Consider the following 26,546-nt stretch of genomic DNA (forward strand, 5'->3'; position numbering starts at 1 on the left):
GCTGTCCTATTAGGTAACGGAGTTCCTTTTTTTCTGATTTTGTTTGTAAACCGCTTTGTGTGTTCACCCACTAAGTGGTATATCAAGCAACTAATAAATATAAGTATAGTTATTTTTAAAGGAAATGCTATTATACCACCCTAAGAAATGTCTGCTTACATCTTTAACATGATAAGCTATGAGACACTCAGATGTTGTACCTCATACATCCAATGTCAGATTATTATTTCATACCAAATGCTTCAGGTATACAATTTCCCAAACAGGAAAAACAATGGTACTTCCCTATTAAATCTCTTTGCTTACCTGTTTCCTATAGCCATTTGTGATGACTGTTCTCCTGTAGTGGGTCCCTTCCCAGTCAAGTTTGTCTCTGGTTTTGGCTCCTATTAAAAAAAAGAGAAGAAAGAAAGGAACAGATTGATAAAATACAAAACGAGAAAACTGATGCAGACAATTCAAAAGTTCTATTATTACATTTCACAAGATTTTAGTCATTTGGCTACTTATATTTTAAATCTTCAGATCAGACTATTGCAGGAGTTTTTGTCTCAGGAGAATAAATTCTTCTCTTCAGGTCTTGCCAAGTACCTTCACATGGTGACCCTACTGTAAAAAATCTATACTGAATGTCAGCAAGATGAAAGGGGACAGACTCATAAGTAACCCAAGGAAATACTTCTTCATGGAAAGCAGGGGCGTATCTGCGTGGGGCCACAGGGGCCTGGGCCCCCGCAGATTTCGCCCTGGACCCCCCTACCGCCGTCAACCCTCCCCCGCCGTCATCCGCTTCCTCCTGCCTGCCGATGCCTTTTACTTCAGCTGGCAGGGGACCCCAACCCCCGCCAGCCCAGCCGAGGTCTTGTTTAAGTTTTCTTCCTCGTGCTGTGCTGTTAAAAGCTGCATCCCTTTCCTTCCAGTTTCGGACGGAGTCTGATGTCGCAGCACGTTGACGTCCTGCATGTACAACGTGCTGCGACGTCAGACTCCGTCCGAAACTGGAAGGGAAGGGATGCAGCTTTTAACAGCACAGCACGAGGAAGAAAACTTAAATAGGAAGAGGCAGTGGGAGATTGAAGTGAGCATTCTCGGCTTTTGCAGCAGTTGGAACAATTACACGACTGGGTGGAAGATCAGGAAAATCACAGCAATCAAACATCGGGATCATGGGGGTGCAGGAAGGATAAGAAGGGATGACACCTGTGGCATATGTATATAAACTTTTGCTTGCCTGTTTCCCTAATCCCCCTGCATCTCCGCCATACAAGATCGAGCGGGCAACATAGGGAGCCAAGACCATATCCAGATCCTAATTTGCCACCGAGAGCCATGACTGTAAAACTGCTTCGATATCCAGATGCTGAACACATTCTCCGCAAAGCTAGACAAGGCAAGATGACTCCACATGATAATATGGAGGTTAGAGTCTTTGCAGATCTTAGTCCTGAAACCATATGCAAGCGCAAGGAGTTGTGGGGTTATAAAAAAATTACAAAATAAAGGATACCAAGTTGGATTGTGGTACCTGGTTGTTGGTGCTAGTTAATGGTAAGCGTCGATTTCTGTCATCCCCTAAAGACGTTAAGTCCTTTTTGAAAGTACCGACTCAAGATGGCATGTCAAGGTCCTTGAAAAACGGATATTTATGGGGGACCTCTTTGTTCCACTAAGAGTTCGTGCAAAGCGGTTCAGCAGAGCACTGCTCTGGGCCATCGGAATAGATTTGGCTTGTTGGTGGGAACCCCTTGAAAAACTAGAGACTTTTGGGGCACTATCGTGAGTTCCCTATTCAGCTGATTCATCAAGGGGTAGTGTCTCCTCGGAGGGGGAGAGCTCCTCCAGTGCAGAAGATGATTAGTTTTAGGAGCAGAGCCCAAAGGTGGAACAGAGATCTCATCCACAGATTCTCCTGGGGCACCGACTACCTTCTAAAGACACCTGTGAGTTCTGCAATCGGATACTGGCAGCTGTATTAGTGTGAATTTGCTGGCTGCATGATTTCCAGGTTTACTGCAAGAAGAGGGGCTGTGCACAAAGTGACTTTGGTGACTCTGCAGGTTGTTAACTTACTTATGTATTGGGCTTACAAGATCTTTTGTTGTGCCAATGATGTATGGGTTTTTTTGGAGGGGGGAAGGGATGGGATTGATGGATTATTTTAGGTACCCTGCTAAATTACCTTGAATGTATGGGGGAGGGGTGTATATGGGAGGAATTGAGAAGTTGGGGTAGGGGTGGGGGTTGATTCTGTTACATGGATGGGACTGGGAGGGTAGGAGGACAGGGGAAACTGCGAGTTGGTCAGTTCAGCAGGGGTGGGGGAATTAAGGAACTGCATATGTGGGTAGGTAGCACAGTTATGGTGGGCTTTTAAGATGCTGGTGGGCTGCATTAAATTTGGCTCCTGGAATGTTAGAGGGTTGAATAGTCCAATCAAAAGAAAACAAATCCTTGCTGTTTTGAAAAAGGAGCAGATGGATATTGCTTTGTTACACGAGACTAAGTTTACCCCAGAGGAATTACTTAAATTGAAAAGAGGGGATGGGGGGGAGGTTCATTTTTCATCAGGGGGATCTAAGAAGAGGGGGGTAGTTATTCTTATTAAGAAAACTCTGCCCTTTGTTTTGTCTAATACAAAAGCGGGTGAAGCTGGCCATACCATATGGATTAAGGTTAGAGTAGATGACGTGGAGGGGCATAATTGAACGAAAACGTCTATCTCCATGGGCGTTTATCTCCGAGAACGGGTCCGTGAAGGGGCGGACCGAACCGTATTTTTGAAAAAAATAGACGTCCATGTTTTATTTGACAATTTGTGAGCTGGGCGTTTTTGTTTTTCAGCGATAATGGAAAATGAAAGCGCCCAGCTCAAAAACGAATAAATCCAAGGCATTTGTTCGTGGGAGGGGCCAGGATTTGTAGTGCACTGTCCCCCCTCACATGCCAGGACATCAACCGGGCACCCTAGGGGGCACTTTTACAAAAACAAAAAAAAAAGGTAAAAGAGCTCCCAGGTGCATAGCACCCTTCCCTTGTGTGTTGAGCCCCCCAAATCCCCCTCAAAACCCACTGCCCACAAGTCTACACCATTACTATAGCCCTAAGGGGTGAAGGGGGGCACCTACATGTGGGTACAGTGGGTTTGGGGGGTTGGACGACTAATAAGCATTAAGCAGCACAATTGTAACAGGTAGGGGAGGGATGGGCCTGGGTCCACCTGCCTGAAGTCCACTGCACCCCCTAATAACTGCTCCAGTGACCTGCATACTGCTGCCAGGGAGGTGGGTATGACATTTGAGGGTGAAAATAAACAGTTGTGAAACGGCATATTTTGTGGTGGGAGGGGGTTTGTGACCACTGGGGGAGTCAGGGGAGGTCATCCTCGATTCCCTCCAGTGGTTATCTGGTCATTTAGGGCACTTTTTGGGGCCTTATTCGTGGAAAAACAGGGTCCAGGAAAAGTGCCCTAAATTCTCGCTAAAAACGTATATTTTTTTTCCATTTTCAGCGAAAGGCGCCCATCTCTGATCGGCCGATAACCACGCCCCAGTTCCGCCTTCACCACGCCTTCGACACGCCCCCGTCAACTTTGTACGCTTCCGCGATGGAGTGCAGTTGAAAACGTCCAAGTTCGGCTTTCGATTATACCACATTATTCGTTTTTGGGAGATAAACGCCTATCTCCCGATTTAGGTCGCAATATAGGCGTTTTTGTCTTTCGATTATAAGCTGGTTAGTATACTACTAAGACTCCTAGACTACTTCAGGATCGGAGGAAAAATACTTAGTTAGATCAAGAGTTTCCTAACCACTAGACCATATCAAGTGAAAACAAATTCAAAGATATCACTGTGGAAAGTAGACTGCGGAGTACCTCAAGGATCACCACTATCACCGATCCTCTTCAACCTAATGATGACCCCATTAGCCAAGTCCTTATCCGACCAAGGTCTTAACCCTTTCATCTATGCGGACGATGTCACAACATACATTCCTTATAAACATGATCCGACAGAAATCACCAACAAAATTAAGCTCGGCTTGAACATCATGGACTCATGGGCAAATGCATTTCAAGTAAAACTCAAAGATAAAACACACTGCCTCATCCTCTCATCCCAATACAATGTGAATAACCCCATAAATATAAACACCCCAGATTACACCCTCCCCATCTCAGACAACCTAAAACTCCTCGGCGTTACAATCGACCGCAACCTAACACTAGAGAGCTACGTGAAATCCACAATTAAGAAAATGTTCCACTCAATGTGGAAACTCAAACGCGTGAAACCATTCTTCCTGAGGGAAACATTTCGGAACCTGATACAATCAATGGTACCAAGCCACCTAGATTACTGCAATGGAATTTATGCGGGATGCAAAGAACAACTCATAAAGAAACTTCAGACCGCTCAAAACACGGCAGCCAGGCTTATATTTAGAAAAACGCGATTCGAAAGCATCAAGTCCCTCCGTAAAAAATTGCACTGGCTCCCAATCAAAGAACGTACTGCTTTCAAAATCTGCACCCCGGTTCATAAGATTATCTACGGCGAGGCCCCGGGATACATGACAGACCTCATCGACCTACCAATCAGAAATACAACCGGATCAACATGAACATATCTAAACCTCCACTACCCAAGCTGCAAAGGACTCAAATACAAATCAACTTATGCATCCAGCTTTTCCTACTTAAGCACACAACTATGGAACGCACTACCAAAAGCCGTGAAAACAACCTATAACCACCTAAACATCCGGAAATCATTAAAAACCTACTTGTTCAAAAAGGCAAACCCCACCGACCCTACTTAAATACCTGAACCCTGCAACACTACGAAACCAAAGAACGTAATGGATATAACTTAACTCTTCCCCTATTCTATTCCCTCATATGTTTGTTCCACATGAACCTTATTCTACCATAACATCACTGTGTAACTGTTTATACCGGAATACTTCTCCTTCTTACCTACAAATGCACTCAGTCTGCTGCCCCTCACTACCTCTCTACCCTCATCTCCCCTTATGTTCCCGCCCGAAACCTCCGTTCACAGGACAAATCCCTCCTCTCATTACCCTTCTCCACCACCGCCAACTCCAGGCTCCGCTCATTCTGCCTTGCCTCACCCTATGCTTGGAACAGCCTTCCCGAGCCCTTACGCCAAGCCCCCTCCCTGCCCATCTTCAAGTCTTTGATTAAAGCCCACCTCTTCAATGCTGCGTTCGGCACCTAACTCTTACCTTTCAGGAAATCCAGACTGCCCCAATTTGACTGCCCCTATCAGACTGACTGTTCACGTGTCCTTTAGATTGTAAGCTCTTTGAGCAGGGACTGTCCTTCTATGTTAAATTGTACAGCGCTGCGTAACCCTAGTAGCACTTTAGAAATCTTAAGTAGTAGTAGTAGTAATTGGCAAACGCCTTTACGGTACTATGTAAGCCACACTGAGCCTGCAAATAGGTGGGAAAATGTGGGGTACAAATGCAACAGATAAATAAATAAATGACTTACACATTACTATTCTGAATATGTATGCCCAGTACAGTAAAAAAAACCTAACACTCTTGGGCAAATTCTGCCTCCTGCTACTGGTAATCTTGCTTATTGCAGAGGATTTCAATTGTACGTTGGGACCACTAGACTCCTCAGCCATGGGTGCCAGAGAGAAGTCTCGAGATATTAAGTGCCTTCGATCTCTCCATCATAAATATGTTGACATTGTAAGTACTATACTATTGTCATACTTTGTATTGTTATTTAAATATTTTTACTGCTGTAATTGTCTATTGCTTATGTTTGATTTATTCTTATTGTACACCACCTTGAATGAATTCCTTCAAAAAGGCAGTAAATAAATCCTAATAAATAAATAAATGGAATCTAGTGGGCTTGTGGCAGAAGCATAATTTGACCTCCAAAGAGTATACTTTTATTCTGCTCTACATAATTCATATTCTCAGTTGGATTAAATGCTTACAGTATCCCAGTTAGGGAACTGGACAGAGATGGTGATTAGATCATGCCTTGGTTGTTGGGTCCTGGCAAAGGGCACATATACAGGGTCCCAAATGTGCTTGGCGAGCTAATGTAAAACTATTGGCTCAACTAGAGACCAAATTCTGGCTCTAATGGGAATGGGCTAATTATGTGTCACTCAATGATATTGAGGAGGTCTCTCAATACCGTATGGGAAGTGGGTGAAGCTTATTTGAGAGATCTGTTTCTTTCAAAAGGGGGTTTGCCTACAAAGGGAAAAGGAACAACAAAAGAAGGCACTACTTACTGATATTTCATTCCTTCAAGTCACTCATATGAGAACTGAGGACTCAACAGTCCTTGGATTGCTCAAACAGAAAAAGCACCAATTGGAGTTATTAGAGACACAACACATGGAATTTCTGTTGAGCACAGTAATAAATCTGGCAAGCTTTCAGCCTGGCAGCTTAAAAAGCAGAGGGGCTCCAGGTGAGTGCGCTCTTTGAAGGGTCCAGCAGGGGATAGTATACTTTCTAATCAGGCCATAGCGGCTGAGTTTAGGAAATTTTATACGTGCTTGTATACTTCTGAGACTAGGGTCTCCCTAGTGGATATAGATATAAACCTTGATAAATTGTCTCTCCCCAGGTTATCTGATCAAGATCAGCTTTGGCTAAATAGGGCTATTCGAAGTAGGGAGGTGGAGGAGGCTATTAAAGGGCTGAATACTGGTAAAGATGCAGGTGAGGATGGCTTTCCTACAGAATATTACAAGGCCCTGGCCTCCTCAATGGCCCCTTTCTTAGCTAAATTATTTAATTCTATTAGGGAGGAAAGTTCTCTTCCAGGTAGCATGTATAAAGCCAAAGTGGTAGTGTTTCCTAAACCAGGTAAAGACCCCTTTTTGTGTGCTAATTACCAACCATTAGTACTCTTAAAAACAGATATGAAAACATTTGCTAAAATTTTGGCCTCACGTTTGAAGGTTTTACTTCCAAAATTGGTAAACTGACCAGACCAGCTTCATGAAGGGTTGATTATTGGGAGATAGCATCCGGAGGGCAATTAATTTAATAACACTGATTCAATGAGCTTAGCTCAAGGCTATGTGTGTGACCATTGATGCAGAAAAAGCATTCAATCAAGTCGAATGGGGTTTTCTTTTTAGAGTTATGCTGCTGATGGGCCTGGGTGGGCAATATAGCCATTGGGTATGTTCACTCTACGTAGCCCCCTCTAACCAAATCATAGGCAATGGGGAGATATGCGAACCCTTCACTTTGAGGCTCTCGCATGAATGGACATGAGCTAATGGGATAAAAATGTCCTTAGCACGCAGTAATGACCCGCATAAGCATGAGCTAGGGCCACTTTTTACTTCAGTTTGGTAAAAGAGCCCCTTAGTCACCTTTTCCCAGAGACGGTGACATTTATAAATGCTCAGGATTGAGCACAAATATTCATAATATGTATGTATGCATGCATGAAAAAAATTGCCCAGATTCCACCTATAAACACACTTACATGTAGGTCACATAAAAGTACATGCCTTCCTCATATTACACATTATTTTAAGCATTTACCCTGGGATTCTATATATCACGCCGAAATTTCCATGTGGAAATCGAAGCATATTCCATAATAATGCACATAACTTAATTTAGTTAACAAGCTAAGCAGTGCTAAGAATTGGATGTTCACAAGCAATTATCAGCACTAATTGGCATTAATTAGAATTTCCGCACACTACTTGCTAAGAGTATTCTGTAATATGGTGCGTGTAAATTCTAAGTCGCAGAGTTGAAAAGTGGGCATGGAAAGAGCAGGTCATGAATTTTTCTAAATCTATGCGTGTTGTTATAGAATGCACCCACTCCGCTCCTAATTTAGGCATCGGAATTTACACCAGGTTTTTGTTGGTGTAATTGACAGTGACTAAATTTAGTCACGTGGACCAGTGCTTGGCGTATTCTATAAAGTATGCCTAAATTAAAGAGTAGTTTATAGAATACGCTTCGATTTCCACACAGAAATCTCGGCGCAATGTGTAGAATCTAGTCCTTAATCCCTAGAGAAGTTTTAGAACAGCAGGTTTACACACATAAAAAGGCCTTTACACATGAAAAATTCTTTACAAAATTATTCCCATAGAACAAAAATGTTATAAACTGTTCTCATGACAGACAGGTGGCACACGTTTTTAGCTTTGTGCCATGTAGAGGTTGTGTCAAGCTTCTGCTCGCTCAGAGATTCATTGAAAAATATCTTTGATTGAGGGTGCTTAAAACCTTTAAACAGAGCTGTATGATTTTGTATTACTTCACCCTTTTGAAACTCACCACTTTGATTGCTGCATTTCTTCCTCGCCAGGAAAACCACCACCGTCCTCCCTTTCTTGGCATTTTCTCTCTCATTAGTGTTTCTACAGTTACCTGTGATAAATGCATGGTGACATAAATAACAGAAGCAAAAGGGAAAAAAATAAACAAACCTAAAAAAAGGCACTTTGACCTAGCACATGCAAACTGAAAAACATGGAAAGCAATGCAAGATAAGAAAAGCAAAACATACTGTCTCTTCACCACATAGTTTAGAAAAACAAAATTTTATGGTTTCCACAGCAGAACAAAAATAACTTAAGCAGGAATACTGAGAGAGATATATATATATAAAAAAAAGAAAGAAATCAGAGAAAAAAAACACAAATACCTTGTTATTATTTACAAGTTGCATATAATCTATGAGCATTAGTCTGTTTCAATACTGAAGCACAGCATGACAATTTTCAAAAGTCATTTACCTAGTGGGCCTTTTACTAAGCTGCAATAGAGTTTTTGGTGTGCACTAAAAATAAGCATTCATTAAACACTAGACACACCCATATATTCCTATGGGTGTCTCTAGCATTTCGCAACAGCGGTTTGGTAAAAGAGCCCCCCCCCCCCCCCCAGTTACTTAGGGCCCCCTTTTACTAAGATGCAGTAGGACTAACGTGCAGGTAGCACATACCAAATCAGCACTATCGCTGGGGTAGCGCAGGCACCCAATGGTAATTCGAAAGCTGGCGCATACCGATTCCCGAGGTAAAAAATTATTTTCTACTGCAGGGGGCATTCCTGGCAGTAACTGGCAATGTGGCCACACTGACGTGCACTGCGTAATTACCACGTGAGTAGCGTGTGAACCCTTACTGCTAGGTCAATAGGTGGTGGTTTGGGCTCAGGCGGTAAATAGCCGCGTGCTATTTTTTAATTTTAGCACACTGCCATTTACTACTTCATTTAAAAATGCCTTTTTTTCCCAGCTCTGGTAAAAAATGGTCCAGCGCGTGCCAACAACATGCGCCCACACTACCTTTTACAACAGCTTAATAAAAGGGACCCTAACTCAGGCAAATAGGCTATCTGAAATATGCCCGCCTCTATTTATTTATTTATTATATTTGTATCCTGCACTTTCCCACTAAAAGCAGGCTCAATGCGGCTTACATAGTAATAGGTAACACAGAATTTTGTTATGTAAAGTAGGAAATTAAGTATAACATAATAGAAGGATGGATGGGTAGTATGTGGGTAGAAAAATGCCCAGGGATCAAAAGCATACATATTTTTACCTTTGAGAAAAGAAAAGCCTTATTTACTAATGTGCAGAAAGATTCTATAGTTATCTTGGGTTTACAACCTAAGGGGTCCTTTTACAAAGGCGCAGTAAAAGGTTGTCTGCGGTAGTGTTGGTGCATCTTTTAGGCACAGGACGAGCCATTTTTTACCGTGGCTGGGAAAAAGGCTATTTTTTAATGGGCTGGGAAATGGGCCTGCGCTAATATTAAAACTAGCATGCGCCTATTTGCGGCCTGAGCCCCTTACCATCACCCATTGACCTAGCAGTAAGGGCTCACGTGTTACCCACATGGTAACCGTGCACCAACGCAGGCGCGCTGCCGCTTATCGCTGGGAACATCCCCATGCTAGAAAATTATTTTCTACCACGGGATTTGGTGTGCACCAAACTCTGAATTACTACCGGGTTCACATGATACTCCAGCGGTAGTGCCGATTGGGCACACGCTACCCACGCATTAGCCCTCCTGCATTTTAGAAAATACCTGTGTTGATTTTCAAGGAAAAATGAAAAAAAAAAAGATGCAAATCTCTAGAAAGGTTATCCCCTAGGCAGTTTTGTAGGGCAAAGGTTCCAAAAGTATAACCCATGGGCCAAATTTGGCCAGAAAGTTCACTTTTTCAGACTTCAAATTTTTCCTGCTTGTGACTGAATCTGACCCATGGACGAAGTCTTACATTGGCTTTCTTATACATGGGAAAAGCAAAGGCAGAAAGGTTAGCAGAATTCCTTAGCACCAATATTGAAGGTAATACTACAGCATGGCAAAAAATTCAGCAAACTCTGAGGAGGACCCTTCAACCCATTCAGCAAAGTTTAATGGATGCCCCCCCCCCCCCCAACTCCCAATCCCAACTTCAATGATTTTAAATTGGCCTTTCTTGAACAAAAGTTTTGAGATACCTGCCCTAAGGTAAAGTATGAAGAATTGGTATGAAGCCTGTAGATAAAATTAGCAGTTTTGCATCAAAATTCAGTTCCAAAAATTACCCCATTAAGTTTCAATGAATTATTGAGATAGATTCCTTATATGGTGTCTGAAAAATCCACACAAAATAAATTTCTACCTAAGTGTATTCTATAAGCAGCGCCTAGATTTAGGTGCAGTATTTGAAATACGCTTAGTTGATATCCCAGCATCTAGAACTATGCACATCCATTTATACCAAAGGAAACTTTAGGAGCAGAGTGCCATACTCTGTAACAGTGTGCATAAAAACATCCACAAAATGCCCATAACCATGCCCCCTTTTGGCTCCGTGCATTAGAATTTAAGCGCTGTGCTTTACAGAATACACTTATGTGCTTAAATTCTAATTATTGCCAATTAGTGCTCATTATTGCTTAAGTGCTGTTAAAAACACTGATTGGCTTGTTAAGCCAATTAAGATACGCATGTAGTTATAGAATACACTTGGATTTCGGCGCAGAACACTAGGCACGATATAGAGAATCCTAGGGTATGTGCCCTTATCTCACGCCACAATGTCTTTCTGGATGTTCAGATGAAACAAATGTACCATGGAAACAGTATGACAGGGTATATTGTGCCCAATAATGCAGGCATATTTTAACAGATCTATAATTTCAGACATAATTAAACCTGAAAGGTCAAAGGACCACACTTGTTTATCACACATGGTACAGTGTGCAACTATCAACATATCCCGGTCATTCTCCAGGCAGTGATAGCATATGGAATGAGTGTTGGAGAATGACATTTTCACCCTGCATGGGCATCTCTTCATACATGGGAGCATATCAACCATCAGAAAGAGAAGTTGGTTCTCAAAGAAGAGGAGTAGAATAAAATAATGGGAGAATATAAAACTAGATAAAATGTATACTCTCAATTCTTTCTAGCTTGTCAAAGTTCTCACACTCTTCTCTCTACATTCCACATTCATTCCCATATTCACATTTCTATCTATTTTTAAATCTTTCCTAATCCCTCTTTTCCTTTCTTGTCTTTTAGCCTGTCTTTTCTCCTTACCTCCTTCCCCTCCCCAGGTTCTTCTTTCTCCTCCTCATTAGTGATTTCCTTTTTTCCCGCCCTCTTCTCCCCATTCTTCCTTTCAAGATCACCCATTCTATCCTCTCTAATTTCATGGTTTTTTTCCCCTCCCATTCATGACTCTTCTTTGGCATTACCTCTCTCTCTCTTGCAAGTTCAGTAAGCTTTTCTACTCCTCCTCTCTTTCAATGTTTTCCTTTCACCTTTAAGTTCATTCTCTCCCTCTTCAGGTGACTTTCTTCTTTTCCAGACCAGCATGGGTAGAAGGAATGGAAAGGAACAGCGCTTAGCTATGCTAGGAGGAAGGCAGTAGGAGTGAGAAGCGTGCAAGATAAGCAGCAGGAATCTGGGATGGAGAAGGAAAGGTAGGTAGTGGGGATTTGCAGCATTTGGATGGGTAGGATAAAGGGAAGTGGCAATCAGAACTACGGTGTGCAGCACATAGGGAGGTGGTGGCAAAATCTTAGATTGCCCAAGGACAGAGAAAGTACCTGCATATAATGTGTACAGCGCTGCGTATATTTAGTAGCGCTATAGAAATGATTAGTAGTAGTAGTACAAGTACCTCCCTGAGTTAATTTCAATATCTTCAGAGTTCAACAAGACAGACCCTATAAAAATGAAGGGACATGGAGGTGTGGAAGAAATAAAACAAAAAAATTTTCCAAAGTATAACATTGGAAAAAAACATAAGTAAAAACTTCTCAAATAAATGGGAAAGCTTTGGCAGAACAGAAAAACCAAACAGAATCTGAGACTGCAGCGCACAGGAACAGCCAGGCATGCACCAAAATATATACTGAGTTCTGAGGTTTGGGAAAGCTATTCCCGGCAATGTACAATAACCTCACCCACTTGTGCTCTTGACTCAATCTTGCTTGTCAATGGAAAACAGCTGTATAACATTTGGCACCATATACCTTTTCTGGAGATTGTCTAGTCTGACCAATGTTTATGTTTATTCCATACTTGATATACCAACTTTCTGTAAATACAATTAAAGCAGTTTACATATACTACTTTTGCAGGTACTTTTCTGTCCCAAATGGGCTCACAATCTAAGGTTATTTGTATCAGTAATAGAACTGTCAATATGTTAGACTAATCTAGCACTTGGACTTAATATAAACTTTACCTCAATTCTAACAGGCGGAGGCTCTATAGCTGCATCTAATATTCAATAAATGTCCAGCGCCAATGCAATTACTGAGAATAAGTTAGACTATGCACATCAAAAAGTTAATGCAGGGCTAATATTTAGTTGGACTTATCTAGGAAGGACGTATCCAGGGAGGAACAACCCCTATCTGGTTAAGTCCCACTCACGGGGCCTTACCTGGATTTTCAGTGGCATAATCTCTACAGAAATATAGAATGTTATAATAAGAAATGACACTTCACAATGAAGCTTCTCACTTATTATAATCTGCAAACTCACCTTTGGCAATGGTTTCTGGAATGCTTGCATTGCTAGTAAAAGAGGAGCAGCTGTCGGCCAATTGTAGTATCTAAAATGTTAAAAAGATTTTAAATAATTACATTTCACAAATCCTAACAAATTATATATACCAACAGAAACCAGATGTAACAAGAAAAATGAGGAATAGGAAGCACAGTACTCTGAAATCACTTTAAATTCTGAATTGATTTTATTAAAAGGCAATTTCAATAATATATTTTGATGATTTAAGATCAATAACGACCTCTGGATTGCACCTTTCCTGGTAGTTAATGACAAGCATAGTCATATGGAGAGACATTTTATAAGAGGCAACTCTGTAAAAATCTAAAATGTACCTATCTTAAAGAAAATCCCAAACAATCCAATTCCTATAACCAAAATAATCACGGATGTAACATCAAATCAAAATTATTTGTGTGACGTATCAGTAGAATCTTAAGCTCGGCTAATTCTAAGGTCCTCTGTTAATATATTGCACAAATAATTTTGGTTACATCCATATTTTATTGCTTATAGCAATTGAATTGTTGGGGTTAATATCATTTTCCTTTTCCTGACTGGTTTGTTTTGGAATATTTTATGAAGACAACATAGCCGCCTATGTGACTTTATAAAATAGGTTCACACATTCACACATTCTGACGGCTTCTTGACACAGGGGGCGAGATCCGGTGCCCCCCTGCTTGTTGATGTAATACATGGGTACCTGATTGTCTGTCTGAATTTGGATAATTTGTTGGGCCAGCCGATCCCTGAAAGCCTTTAGAGCATTCCAGACCGCTCGCAACTCCAGGAGGTTGATCTGCAAACCTGTTTCCTGAAGGGACCAACTCCCTTGGGGTGTGAAGTCCATCGACATGAGCTCCCCACCCCAGGAGAGACGCGTCTGTTCTCAGCACCTTTTGTGGCTGAGGAATTTGGAAAGGACGTCTCAGAGTCAAATTGGACCGAATTGTCCACCAATGCAGGGATTGGAGAAAACTCGTGGACAGCAGGACTACTTCCTCTAGGTCCCCAGCAGCTTGGTACAACTGAGAAGCTAGGGTCCATTGAGCTGGTCTCATGTGAAGGCGGGCCATGGGAGTCACATGCACTGTAGAGGCCATGTGGCCGAGCAATCTCAACATCTGCCGAGCTGTGATCTGCTGAGACGCCCACACCCAGAAAACGAGAGACAGAAGAGTGTCGACCCTCGCTTCCGGAAGGTAGGCGTGAGCCGTCTGAGAGTCCAGCAGAACTATGAATTCTAGTTTCTGGTCCGGAAGAAGGTGGGACTTTGGATAATTTATCACAAACCCTAGTAGCTCCAGGAGTCGAATAGTCATCTGCATGGACTGTAGAGCTCCTTCCTCAGAGGTGTTCTTCACCAGCCAATCGACGAGATAAGGGAACACATGCACTCCCAGTCTGCATAGAGACGCCGCTACGACAGCCAGGCATTTTGTAAACACCATGGGCGCAGAGGCGAGACCAAAGAGTAGCACACAATACTGAAAATGCCGTGTTCCCAGACGGAATCGAAGATACTGTCTGTGAGCTGGCAGTATCGGGATGTGAGTGTAAGCATCCTTTAAGTCCAGAGAGCATAGCCAATCATTTTTCTGAATCATGGGAAGAAGGGTGCCCAGGGAAAGCATCCTAAACTTTTCTCGGACCAGATATTTGTTCAGGGCCCTTAGGTCTAGGATGGGACGCATCCCCCCTGTTTTCTTTTCCACAAGGAAGTACCTGGAATAGAATCCCAGCCCTTCCTGCCCCGGTGGCACGGGCTCAATTGCATTGGCGCTGAGAAGGGCGGAGAGTTCCTCAGCAAGTACCTGCTTGTGCTGGAAGCTGAAGGACTGAGCTCCCGGTGGGCAATTTGGAGGTTTCGAAATCAAATTGAGGGCGTATCCCAGCCGGACTATTTGGAGAACCCACTGGTCGGAGGTTATGAGAGGCCACCTTTGGTGAAAAAATTTTAACCTCCCCCCCGACCGACAGATCGTCCGGCAAGGACACTTTGATCTCGGCTATGCTGTTGAGGCGCACGCTGTTGACGGGAATGAGCGCGCTGGGGTTTAGCCTGGGCAGCAGGCTGGCGAGAGGGAAGATTGTACCTACACTTAGTAGAATAAGGAACAGTCCTCCTTCCCCCATAAAAACGTCTACCTGAAGAGGTAGATGCTGAAGGCGGCCGGTGGGAGAATTTGTCGAAAGCGGTGTCCCGCTGAAGGAGTTGTTCTACCACCTGTTCGACCTTTTCACCAAAAATATTATCCCCCCCGGCAAGGAGAGTCCGCAGTCCGCTGCTGGATCCTGTTTTCCAGGTTGGAGGCATGCAGCCACGAGAGTCTGTGCATCACCACACCCTGAGCAGCGGCCCTGGACGCGACATCAAAAGTATCGTAAACACCCCTGGCCAGGAATTTACGACATGCTTTCAGCTGCCTGACCACCTGCTGAAAAGGCTTGGCCTGCTCAGAAGGGAGCTTGTCCACCAAGTCCGCCAACTGCCGCACATTGTTCCACATATGAATGCTCGTGTAGAGCTGGTAAGATTGGATTTTGGAAATGAGCATTGTAGAATGATAGGCCTTCCACCCAAAAGAGTCCAAGGTTCTAGAGTCACGGCCCGGGGGGCGCCGAAGCGTAATCCCTAGAACTCTTGACCTTCTTAAGGACCAGATCCACCACACCAGAGTCATGAGGCAACTGAGTCCGCATTAACTCTGGGTCCTCATGGATCCGATACTGGGATTCTATCTTCTTGGGAATGTGGGGATTAGTTAGCGGCTTTGTCCAGTTCGCCAGCAATGTCTTTTTGAGGACATGATGCATGGGTACAGTGGACGATTCCTTAGGTGGTGAAGGATAGTCCAAAATCTCAAACATTTCGGCTCTTGGCTCATCCTCCGTGACCACCGGCAAGGGAATGGCCGTAGACATTTCCCAGACAAAGGCCGCGAAAGACAGACTCTCAGGAGGAGAAAGCTGCCTTTCAGGAGAGGGAGTAGGATCAGAGGGAAGACCACAAGACTCCTCGTCAGAGAAATATCTCAGGTCCTCCTCTGCTTCCCACGAGGCCTCACCCTCGGTATTGGACACCGGTTCGTGGACTGCAGTCTGAAGCCGGGCCCGCCTCAACTCCGTGGAGTCGACCCGGAGCTCTCGGTACCTCGACGAGAAGGTGACCAGTGCCGGTGCTTCTTTGCCTTCGCACGAAGCAGGTCACCAGTACCTCCCGGTACCAAAGAGGAGGACATTGAATCCAAACACCTCCTCTGGGCCGGGTCCGATACAGGTCGATCCAGGGGGGCCTATACCGCAGGAGCCCTCGAGACAGGCGGAGACAGACCGCAGGCGTCAAAGTACCGAACGAAGCTCCGAACAAGAGGTTCCACTGAGCAAACCTCACCGCCTGAGTCCTCTTCTTCAGCGAAAGACAGAGGGTACAGGCCTGGGGACAATGACCGGCCCCCAGACACTGAAGGCACGAAACGTGCCTATCAGTGAGTGAGATTGTCCGGCTGCACTGGGTGTACTTTTTGAAGCCGCTGGCAGGCTTCGAGGAGATGGGCGGAAAAATCATGCCGGCGAAATCAAAATTCGCGATGGTGACAAAAAGAGGCACCAAAACAAGGGAAAAACCCGTACGGGCGGCCAAAACAGCCGCTTCTGACAACGAAAGGAAACTTACGGGAAAACTCTAGGAATAGCAGAAAAAATACACACAGTTTTGGTTTTTTTAAACAAACAAAGAACGCGACAGAAGACTTTCCGAGCACTTCCGAACAGAAGAACGCGGCAAAAAAGGTGTGAGGGGTCTCCTAGAGGCGCAGAATATCCGTAACACAGCCGTCATAAGCCGCGGAAAAAAGAATACTGACGAACATGCTCGCGTTCGGGCGGGAAGACGGTCGTGCATGCGCACTGTGCAGGGCTAGCAAACGTTATTGCTAGTGAAGATCTCCGATCGGATGGGCTGCCGTGGACGTCACCCACTTGTGAGAACAAGCAGCCAGCTTGTCCTCGGAGAATTATGGGTATTAGAATCTCCCCTGCCCTTCCAACCCCATAAAGTACAGAGTTGCTTTTTTTTTTTTTTGTAACCTTCCCCTCTGCTCCCACATCCATCATTTCTTCCATCCCACCCCCTCTACCCCTGGCCCCAACATGTCTGCATCTCTCCCCCACCCCGCCCACAGACTGGCAACTCCCCCTTCTCTGAACCCCTCGTCCCTTCCCTGGTGTTCCTCCGGTGACAGCAGCGGTGATTCATATTCACTACCTGTGCGGACCATGCAGGCTTCTCTCTGGCGCATCCTGCGAGTGAGGAAACAAGAAGTGACGTCCATGAGGACAGGACATGGCAGACAGAAGCCTGCAGGGTTGGTATAGGTAGCAAATATGAATTGCTGCTGTAGCTGGCAACACCTTGGAAGTACACTGGAGAGGTTCAGAAAGAGGGCACATGCCAGGACATCAGCAGAGGAAAGGGAGAAAGGGGAGAAGGAATCGTCACTGGGTGGGCTTGAGCCAAGAATGGGTGGGCCTATGCCCACTCAGGCCCACTTGCAGTTACACCACTGCCTAGGGTAGGGTGGGGTGAGGTGAATAGGAGAGTAATGATCACCAGAAAATGAAACTCCCAGGATACAAAGTTTCAGAAGTCTTGATGAAGGCTCTTGCCTCAAGACCACTGCTTCAATGATCAGACTAGGAACAAATTGGAATGGTGGGAAATAGGGCCTAAGAAAATAAGAAAAAAAATTGTTGGGAGTTGTGAATTAAGGGTCATAGCACTAGGATCCCAATGCACTAGTTCTGATTAAGCTAAAAGAAAACGAAGAACTAAAGGTCCAAAAAAAGGTTGCAATCATTAAACAATGATTCAAACAAAGTTAGGGCATATAAAGGGTTACCATACATCCGGATTTCCCTGGACATGTCCTCCTTTTCAGAGGACTGTCAGAGGTTCAGACTTTATTTTTCCAGCCAGACCATTTGTCTGGGTTTCTGGGCTTGCGGGTTGGTGGGCTGGCAGACGGGTTTGCTTCCTTCCCAACCCTCTCAGCCTACCGTAGTGCACCCTAGTGGTCTAGTGCCCTCTTCAGGGCAGGAAAGAACTCCATGCTTTCCTGGCTGCTGATGCTGACCTCCCCGCTACTGCCGCTTCTTGAAAATGGCTGCTGAGACATCAAGTCTCGACAGCCTTTTTGAAGAAGAAGCAAAAGCAGCAGGAAGGTCAGCAGCTGCGGGCAGAAAAGAGTTCCTGCCCCAAAGAGGCCACTAGACCACCAGGGCTGCAAAGTGAGGTGGCAGGGGAGGGGTGGGAAGGGATTGAAGGGGGCAAGCTGCTTGTGGATAGGAGGGAGAGAAGGGGGCAGCTACTCATAGATGGAGGGAAAGGAGAGGAGAAAGGGGACATGCTGTACATTAGCAGACAATGGAAAAGGTGCCAGTACTCAATATCCCCAAGTACCCCCTCAAAAAAAGCCCTGAGTATAACAAATGATCCGTATCTGTGGTCAACACTGAGGGTGCTGCTTGTGAGAGGAAAACTCATTGCTGACCCAATAGTGCCATTTCTTCACACACAAGGAAGTCAATTTTCAAAAAAGTCATGTACATGTATAAATTAGCTTTCCAAAAAACTGTCTCTCAATGCAGCTAAAGGCATGTGCATTGCTCCGGAACAAACCATACTTTAAACACATATAGAGGAAGCGTTCCTAAAATGGGATTGGGGGAAGGGGGTCAGGTCAGGAAGGAATACTTTGCACACAGCTTGCATTTTCAAATCTTTATGCATATTTTTACAGCAAAATTCCATCAGCATTAAAAGCAGGCACAAGTGACTATGGAGCTCATTTTCAAAGCGCTTAGACTTACAAAATTCCATAGCAACCTATGGAACTTTGTAAGTTTAAGTGCTTTGAAAATACGCCTCTATGTGTACCTTCTACCCAGAGAAAGTTACAAATTGAAAGTACTTATGCACTTTCACTTAGAAAAGTGGTGCAAAGTTTATGAGTATAACGTAAATATGATCTTTCCCTATGCAAACAGATTGAAAATTGCCCCTTCAAGTTTTAATGAGCTGTAACAGACTACCCCAGGAGGCATGGTCCTTAATGTTTTAGATTCATAAGTATAAAATCAAAGTCATAGGTTTACTGCTACCTACTTGTTTCCAATCTTCACAACAAGATTAGGGTCATCAATGATAGCAGGATTCTCTACAAACTGCTGATACGTAATGACTTGTTCTAAAATTGCTCTGTTGAAACAAAAATATAGAAGTAAAAGAAATTAAAGTATGGTATGACTATGTCCAAAGCATTAAACTCTCAAAAATAGTGCTCGCTACTACAGAATGACACGAGGACAGGGACACAGTCTGCAGGTACGGGGCGGGGACGAGGACAGCCCGCAGGGACAGGGCGGGAATGGGGACAGAGCCCGTGAGGACAGGGATGAAGTTTGTCTCCGTGTCATTCTCTACTTTGAAGCCTGTTAATGAACTGGACCATTATTTATGTTTGAGTGATGCAGACAATATTTTGATTTTTTTGGAAAAACAAGCAAACACGCTGGTCACAACTGGCAAAATTTGCACGGGGGATCCTGTACGTTCCTGCTACCAGCACATCTTCAGAGAAGACATTTTCTATTGCAGGAAGGACTGTTGAAGACAGGAGAGCTAGATTGAATCCTGAGACTATTGATGACTTATTCATCCACAGATTTAAACAATCATAACAGTGCTTCATAGGGCATATTTCTCCCCTGCTAGTGCATACAAAACAGATTCTATTTTGTACCCCTGAAAATTTTAACAAGGTAGATGAGGATTCCTTGGGGTAGTAGATGTCAGCTATTGTTGGAGTTGGAAGGGTACAGGGTGGGGGGGGGGGGGTTATTATAGTTGCTCATTGTTATTATTGTTTTCTATTTGTGATTTATAAACAACAGTTGTACAACATATTGTTCCTTTTTATACTTTAATAAAAGATGTAAATATAAAATCATAAGTGTTCGAGGCTTCTGCAGATGAGGACAGAGCCTGTGGGGATGGGGCAGGGGCAGAAACAAGGCCTGTGGGGACGGGACGGAGTCAGAACTCACGAGAAAGGGGACAAACTTCATCCCCGTGTCATTCTCTACTTGCTACTAAAAAAAAGGAAGGATATAAATTCAGCCTTACAACACAATGGGGGTAATTTCCAGTAGCATAGCATTAAATGTGTATATTCAGCAACTGGGTGCAGATTGAATGCAGGCGTTTTGCTCACATTGTTTGAGCCCTCAAGTATGATCTGAATCACCTTCCCAACCATTACAAGTTCAAAAGGATCAAAAAAGGGTTTCCTCTATACAAAAATCAGTTGTCTATGCACATTCATTTTGAGAATCTACTGTGGCACCTTGGTTTACAAAGGATAGTTCGACTACAAAGATATCAAGATAAACTCAGGGACCTACTTTCTCGTAAGTGGCAACAGGAGAGAGAGAGATGTCTGCACAGAGGTCACTTGACTTTGCCACTTGGCTAACCATCTTTAATACCCTACCACCTCCCAGCACTGTGTGTACCATGAGGTCCAGCCACACAGGAAAGAAATTTAATACCAGTATGATTGCAGCCTAGCTCCCATGAAGTTCCTAAGCCTGAAATGCTTGCATACGCTTAATACTTGCTGTTGCCTGAGGCTGAGGTGTCCCAGACAGATTGGACTTCTTGAATCCAATGCTGAGACTAGGCAGTGGTTTCCTCCCTGCGCGAGCAGACAAATTGAGTCCTTGTAATTCCAGGGCACAGACAGCACAAGGTGCATTGGACCTTCATAGCAACTTCCTCCCTACACTGCTAAGAGGAACTGGCAGTGCAGACTTCACAAATTGTACCTAAAGATTATTATTTGTTATCCTGAAAAGGTGTGTGTGTGTGGGGGGGGGGGGGTTCCTACAGAATAAACCAGATCAATTTACTGGTACAGATACCTAATTATCTAACTTGATGCCTTCTTATTCACTTTAGACCACTTCAAAAATCCTACTAAAGGTCCATGCCATTTAGACTTTTTCATCATCGAAAGATTCCTGCAACTTATGCTCCTAGATTGCATAGTTTTTATCTTTCTCACACCTGAACAAGCCTGGTGAACTGCATAACCCACCTTTAAATGGTTTTGCATCTGAATGCTGTCCTCCAAATGGTACTGACCATCTCCTCTAGTTCATCATTTTGAGCATAATGGCAGCTTATCACCATCTTACCAAAAGCAGATGAGTGTGAAACTTATCTTCCCTAAACATTACATCATCGTGAATCTCTTTTTTTTCTGCCACAGCAGCCAGATCATTAGTGTAGTAATGTGCCTCAAGTCTAGAAGAGGATGTTCAAACTAGACTGCTAGAGACCCTATGCACGAGTGACTCTACTTGGAAGTGAAGTAAAAAGAGACCACTTACTGAACTTTACAAAATTTATCGGTGTTTCAACCAAATTTTTTGTCCTCATTTCAGCATACTAGTAGTATTTCCCAATACTGCCAAAGTTATTGTTTTTGTAAAAGAACTTCCTTCCCAATTTAGAAACAGCCACAAGTCAGTATCCTATTCTGCTAGACCATGTCAATGGAATAGCAGTCAGTCAAAGGACACCACACCTGCTCAACCAAAACAATAACTTTGCTTTTGAATCAACCGCCAGTTACAGTCAGAGTTTTCTTTTTTTTTTTTATTTTGTTTCATTTGTATCCCATATTTTCCCACCTATTTGCAGGCTCAATGTGGCTTACATGGTACCGCAACGGCGTTCGCCAGTTGCAGTATGAACAAATACAGGTGTTATTGTGGTAAAAGAAGGTTCGTGTTTGGTAGATACATTGGGGAAGCTAGGGAGGGGGGATGAGGGTTAAGGTATATCCATTACAGTCTTTGGTTTTGCAGTGTCGCAGGAACTTAGGTTTTTATGTTGGGTCGGTGGGGTATGCCTTTTTGAACAGGTTTGTTTTTAGTTCCTTCCGGAAACATAGATGGTCGTTCGTTGTTTTTATTATCTTTGGCAGAGCATTCCATAGTTGTGTGCTTAAGTAAGAAAAGCTAGATGCATAAGTTGATTTGTATTTGAGTCCTTTAGTACTTGGGTAGTGGAGATTTAGGTAAGTTCGTGCTGATCTTGTTGTGTTTTTGGTTGGTAGGTCTATGAGGTCTGTCATGTATCCCGGGGCTTTGCTGTATATAATTTTATGAAACATGGTGCAGACCTTAAAAGCAATGTATTCATTGATTGGGAGCCAGTGCAGTTTTTCTCGGAGGGGTTTGGCATTATCATAACGTGTTTTTCCAAATATAAGCCTAGCTGCTGTGTTCTGGGCGGTCTGAAGTTTCTTTATAATTTGTTCTTTGCATCCCGCATAAATTCCACTGCAGTAATCTGCGTGGCTTAGTACCATTGATTGTATCAGGTTGCGAAATATAGCCCTTTGGAAGAATGGTTTCACGCGTTTGAGTTTCCACATTTAGTGAAACATTTTCTTTATGGTAGATTTCGCTTGGTTCTCTAGAGTGAGGTTTCAGTCGATTGTTACTCCAAGAATTTTAGGTTGTCTGAGATGGGGAGGGTGTGACCTGGGATGCTTAGGAGTTTTGGGTTTGTATGTGTTGTGTTGGGAGGAGATGATGAGACAGTGTGTTTTTTCTGTGTTGAGGTTTAATTGGAATGCATTTGCCCATGAATCCATGATGTTCAAGCTGAGCTGGATTTCGTTGTTGATTTCTGACAGATCTTGTTTGTATGGGGTATATATTGTGACGTCGTCTGCATAAATGAATGCGTTGAGGCCTTGAGTAGATAGCGCCTTGGCTAGTGGAGTCATTATGAGGTTAAAAAGGATCAGTGATAATGGTGATCCTTGTGGTACTCCACAGTTTGGTTTCCACGGTGATGATAAGTTAGTGTTAGATTTCACTTGATATGTTCTGGTGGTTAGGAAGCCCTTGATCCATTTGAGTGTGTTTCTGCCAATTCCGAAGTAGTCTAGGAGTCTTAGTAATATCTTGTGGTTGACCATGTTGAACGCACTGGACATGTCTAATTGGAGGAGAAGTATACTTTTACCTATTGCTATTTCCTGCTTGAATTTGGTTAGGAGGGTATGTAGTACTGTTCGGTGCTGTGTAGTGGGCAGAAACCTGATTGAGATTCATGTAGTATTGTGAATTTGTTTATGTAATCGTATAATTGTTTGGTTACTAAACCTTCCATTAGTTTGACTACCAGTGGGATAAATGACATTGGTCGGTAGTTGGTAATGTCATTTGATTTTTTTTCTTGGTGTCTTTTGGTATTGTTGACTTTTTCTTTTGGGAAAATACCTTGTTGAAGCATGAAATTTAAATGGGATGTGAGGTCTGTTATGAAGCAGTGGGGGGCAGATTTTATTAGGTAGTTAAGGCAGGTATCCAATTGACAGTGACTGTTGGAATATCTGTTAACCACTTGGGTGACAGTGTCGCCGGTGAGAAGGGCGAAATTTGACCAGGTTCTATCCGCTGGGTATTCATCGGGGGTTGGGTCCAAGCCATTTATGAAGTTTTCGTTGTCCTGTGCTAGACTTTTGCGTAGGTTAACTATTTTTTCGTTGAAGTATTTAGCAAGATGGTATAGTTTCCTTGTGCCTTTGTAGTCCGGCCCTATTTTAGTTTTGTAGTATGATCTTTTGGTTTGTCTTATTGCGTATTTCTATTTCCTTTGTAATTGTTTCCAAGCGTTAAGTGTATATTTATTTTTCATTTTTTTCCATGCGCGTTCCAGTTTCCTGGATTGTGTTTTTAGTTTTTTCAGTTCTTCATTGAACCACGGTATTATGCTATGTCTGCATGAGGTTCTTGTTCGTAAGGGTGCTATTTCGTCTAGTGTCTGTTTACATCTTTTGTCCCGTTCTGAGAGGTAGTGTGTGGAGTCCGTTTGTGCTGTCCAGTCATTGTTGTATATCTGTTTCCAGAATGTTTCTGAGTCTATTTGGCCTCTTGTGGTGTAAGTTGTATGTTCTCGTGTGTGGGGAGAGCCCCTTTTCTGCCATTTTAGGTCTAGGTTTAGTTTGTAGTGGTCGGTCCATGGTGTTTCTGTCCATTTGGTTTCTGTTATTAGTAGGTTCTGATCTGAGGACAGTTTGTGTGAGATGAGGTCAAGTGTGTGCCCTTTCACATGAGCTATTTGCATATGAGGCCATTTAAGATCACAAGAATGAAGGAAATCCTTGCATTCTCGGGCGTTGGCAGAGTTTGGGTCTTCTAGGTGAAGGTTTATGTCTCCTAGTACTAGTATATTGGAGTTGGATATACAAGTATTAGAGAGGAAATCCATAAAGTTTGACTGGCTATCGTTCCAACAGCATGGTGGTCTGTAGAACAGGGTACAGTTTAGGTGGTCAAGCAGGGTTTTATGATGGATTCTGATTGAGGGTATTTCGAGTTGGGTTTTTATGGATTCGCCAGTGATTTCGATGGTGAAATGGGATCGGTGTATAAGCGCTATATCTCCACCTCTCTTTTCCTTTTTGGGCCAGTGGGTGATTTTATATCCTGGAGGGCATAGATTTAGGGTGATTGAGTCCTCTTGATTATGGATCCAGGTTTCGGTGATGAAGAGTAGATCAAGTTTAGCTGCCATGATCCAGTCTGTTATTATTGTTGTTTTGTTTACTACAGATCTGGCATTAGTGTAGCCTACATGTATTTTTTGGTATGGGTCTTCTGTACTCGGTGTTATGTGGACTTTTGTCAGTTGTCGTTTCTTAGTTTGTGTGGATTTTTTGTGACCTTTTTTTCCCTTCTGTTGAGGGTATCCATTTGTTTGTGTTCTTCCTTCATGTTGGTTGTTGTCTGTGTGATAAGGTGTGGTGTATCTGTTTAGTCCTTGGTGATTGTGTTGTATGAGGCACACAAACAGAGGGGCACCTTTATGTTTTAATAACTGCTCAATGTCAATGCACCCCCTACATCTGACACTGTTAGTCCCTCCCTCCCCCCCTCTTCCCCAAGATCTATGCCTCTGATAAAAATGAAGATAGATCAAACTTTGAAATAAGGAAAAATCTTTCTCTTGGCTGTTCACGGCCATAAATCCATCTCTCAGTTACCTGGGAACAAAAATTGCATTGACAAGGTACTAGTACCAAATGTGAGTATCCACATTAGATAGGTCTTGCCTCCCCACCCACATTTTTAAAAGCCCCTAGGAGGATTTCGTGGGACTTGATACCAAAAAACATTGCCACAGTAAAATCAAGCATCATAAACAGGAAACTAAGTAAACACAGACAGAAAAGAAAACCTAAAAGTGACCAAAAAAAACCTCAATTCAGACACTAAAAAGAAGAAAGTAAAAGTGTCCACATGGAACAAGAATATAAAAGAAAAACTGTGAGAGCACGCAAAGATGTACTGTACCTTTCTAGCTCTGTAGAAAAACAAACACTGAGGAGGTCCTGCACAACGTTACAGAGCAGGAAGTCACGAACAAGCACTGTAGTATTGCTCTACTGTTTACAAACGTTTTACTAACCAGATGTTCTTGATGTTTTCATAATGTTTTCTACTTGTAAGGCCCGATTTCAATCCATATTTATAAAAAGGTGCCTTCAAGTTTCTCATACAGAATGAAACTGGGTTTAACTAATTAAAACATTTTTCATTTATCTAGCAATCTACAAAATGAAATTTTCTGTGACATACTGTTAAGGGTTGTGTTTGAGTTTTCCTAGAAAAATGCCAGGGGACAGAAGGTTGAGAATAAGCCTAAACATGTTCTGAGAATCACAGTTGCAAAATGGACTTCAAAGAATGCCTTACCTTTTGTTATTTCTTTGTTATCTGTAAGACCTCCACAAAGGGAAATAGCAATGGATGGCAAGTCTCTGGTACATTCCGAGATGCTCTCAACACCACTGTCAATGCCCGAACTTCCAACAGATTGTGGAGACTGATTAGCTGACCTGGCTCCACCATCGCTTGCATTCTTCCCAGATATAATATCACCACTGAAAAGAACAGTCTCATTACTCCTTTGTACAGGCATGGCTATGCTACTTAACCTATACCAGGTGTGCATCAGGATACAGTTCCTCACAAATGGGTGGTATCCATCAAAACCCATAAAGATAAAACTTTCTAACTAAAAAAAGTATTTGAAAGGCTCAACTGCACATGTGTACAACTTCCCATTCTGCATCACTGTGCCTAAATTCTAATATGTGCAGTTTGAAAGGGGTGTGGTTAGGGGGTAGGGAAATGGGCATTTCGTAGGCATTCCAAAATTTATGCACGTAGTTACATAATATGGCCCACTGCGTGTAAATCTACGCACAGGGATTTATGCCACATTTTTGCTGATGTAAATGGAGGCGCGTAGTTTTAGGTGCTTAGATATCAATTAAGCATATTCTATATACCGAAATTAAATCTAGATGGCG

At 43.1% G+C, this 26,546-nt stretch overlaps 1 protein-coding gene across 1 annotated transcript in view; it reads right to left on the reverse strand.

The window, feature by feature from the left end:
- Positions 1 to 26,546, reverse strand: part of LPIN1 (lipin 1) — a 176,344-nt gene that overhangs the window by 52,098 nt on the left and 97,700 nt on the right. Inside the window, exons 10-15 of the mRNA XM_030198855.1 lie at positions 25,927 to 26,114; positions 21,338 to 21,340; positions 19,253 to 19,343; positions 13,060 to 13,129; positions 8,326 to 8,418; positions 307 to 386 (exon numbers count right to left, since the gene is read on the reverse strand). Coding sequence (XP_030054715.1) covers positions 307 to 386; positions 8,326 to 8,418; positions 13,060 to 13,129; positions 19,253 to 19,343; positions 21,338 to 21,340; positions 25,927 to 26,114 — 525 coding nt within the window. The remainder of the gene's footprint in view (positions 1 to 306; positions 387 to 8,325; positions 8,419 to 13,059; positions 13,130 to 19,252; positions 19,344 to 21,337; positions 21,341 to 25,926; positions 26,115 to 26,546) is intronic.

The sequence above is a fragment of the Microcaecilia unicolor genome, chromosome 3 (genome assembly GCF_901765095.1).
Source record: "Microcaecilia unicolor chromosome 3, aMicUni1.1, whole genome shotgun sequence".
NCBI classification, from domain to species: Eukaryota; Metazoa; Chordata; class Amphibia; order Gymnophiona; family Siphonopidae; genus Microcaecilia; species Microcaecilia unicolor.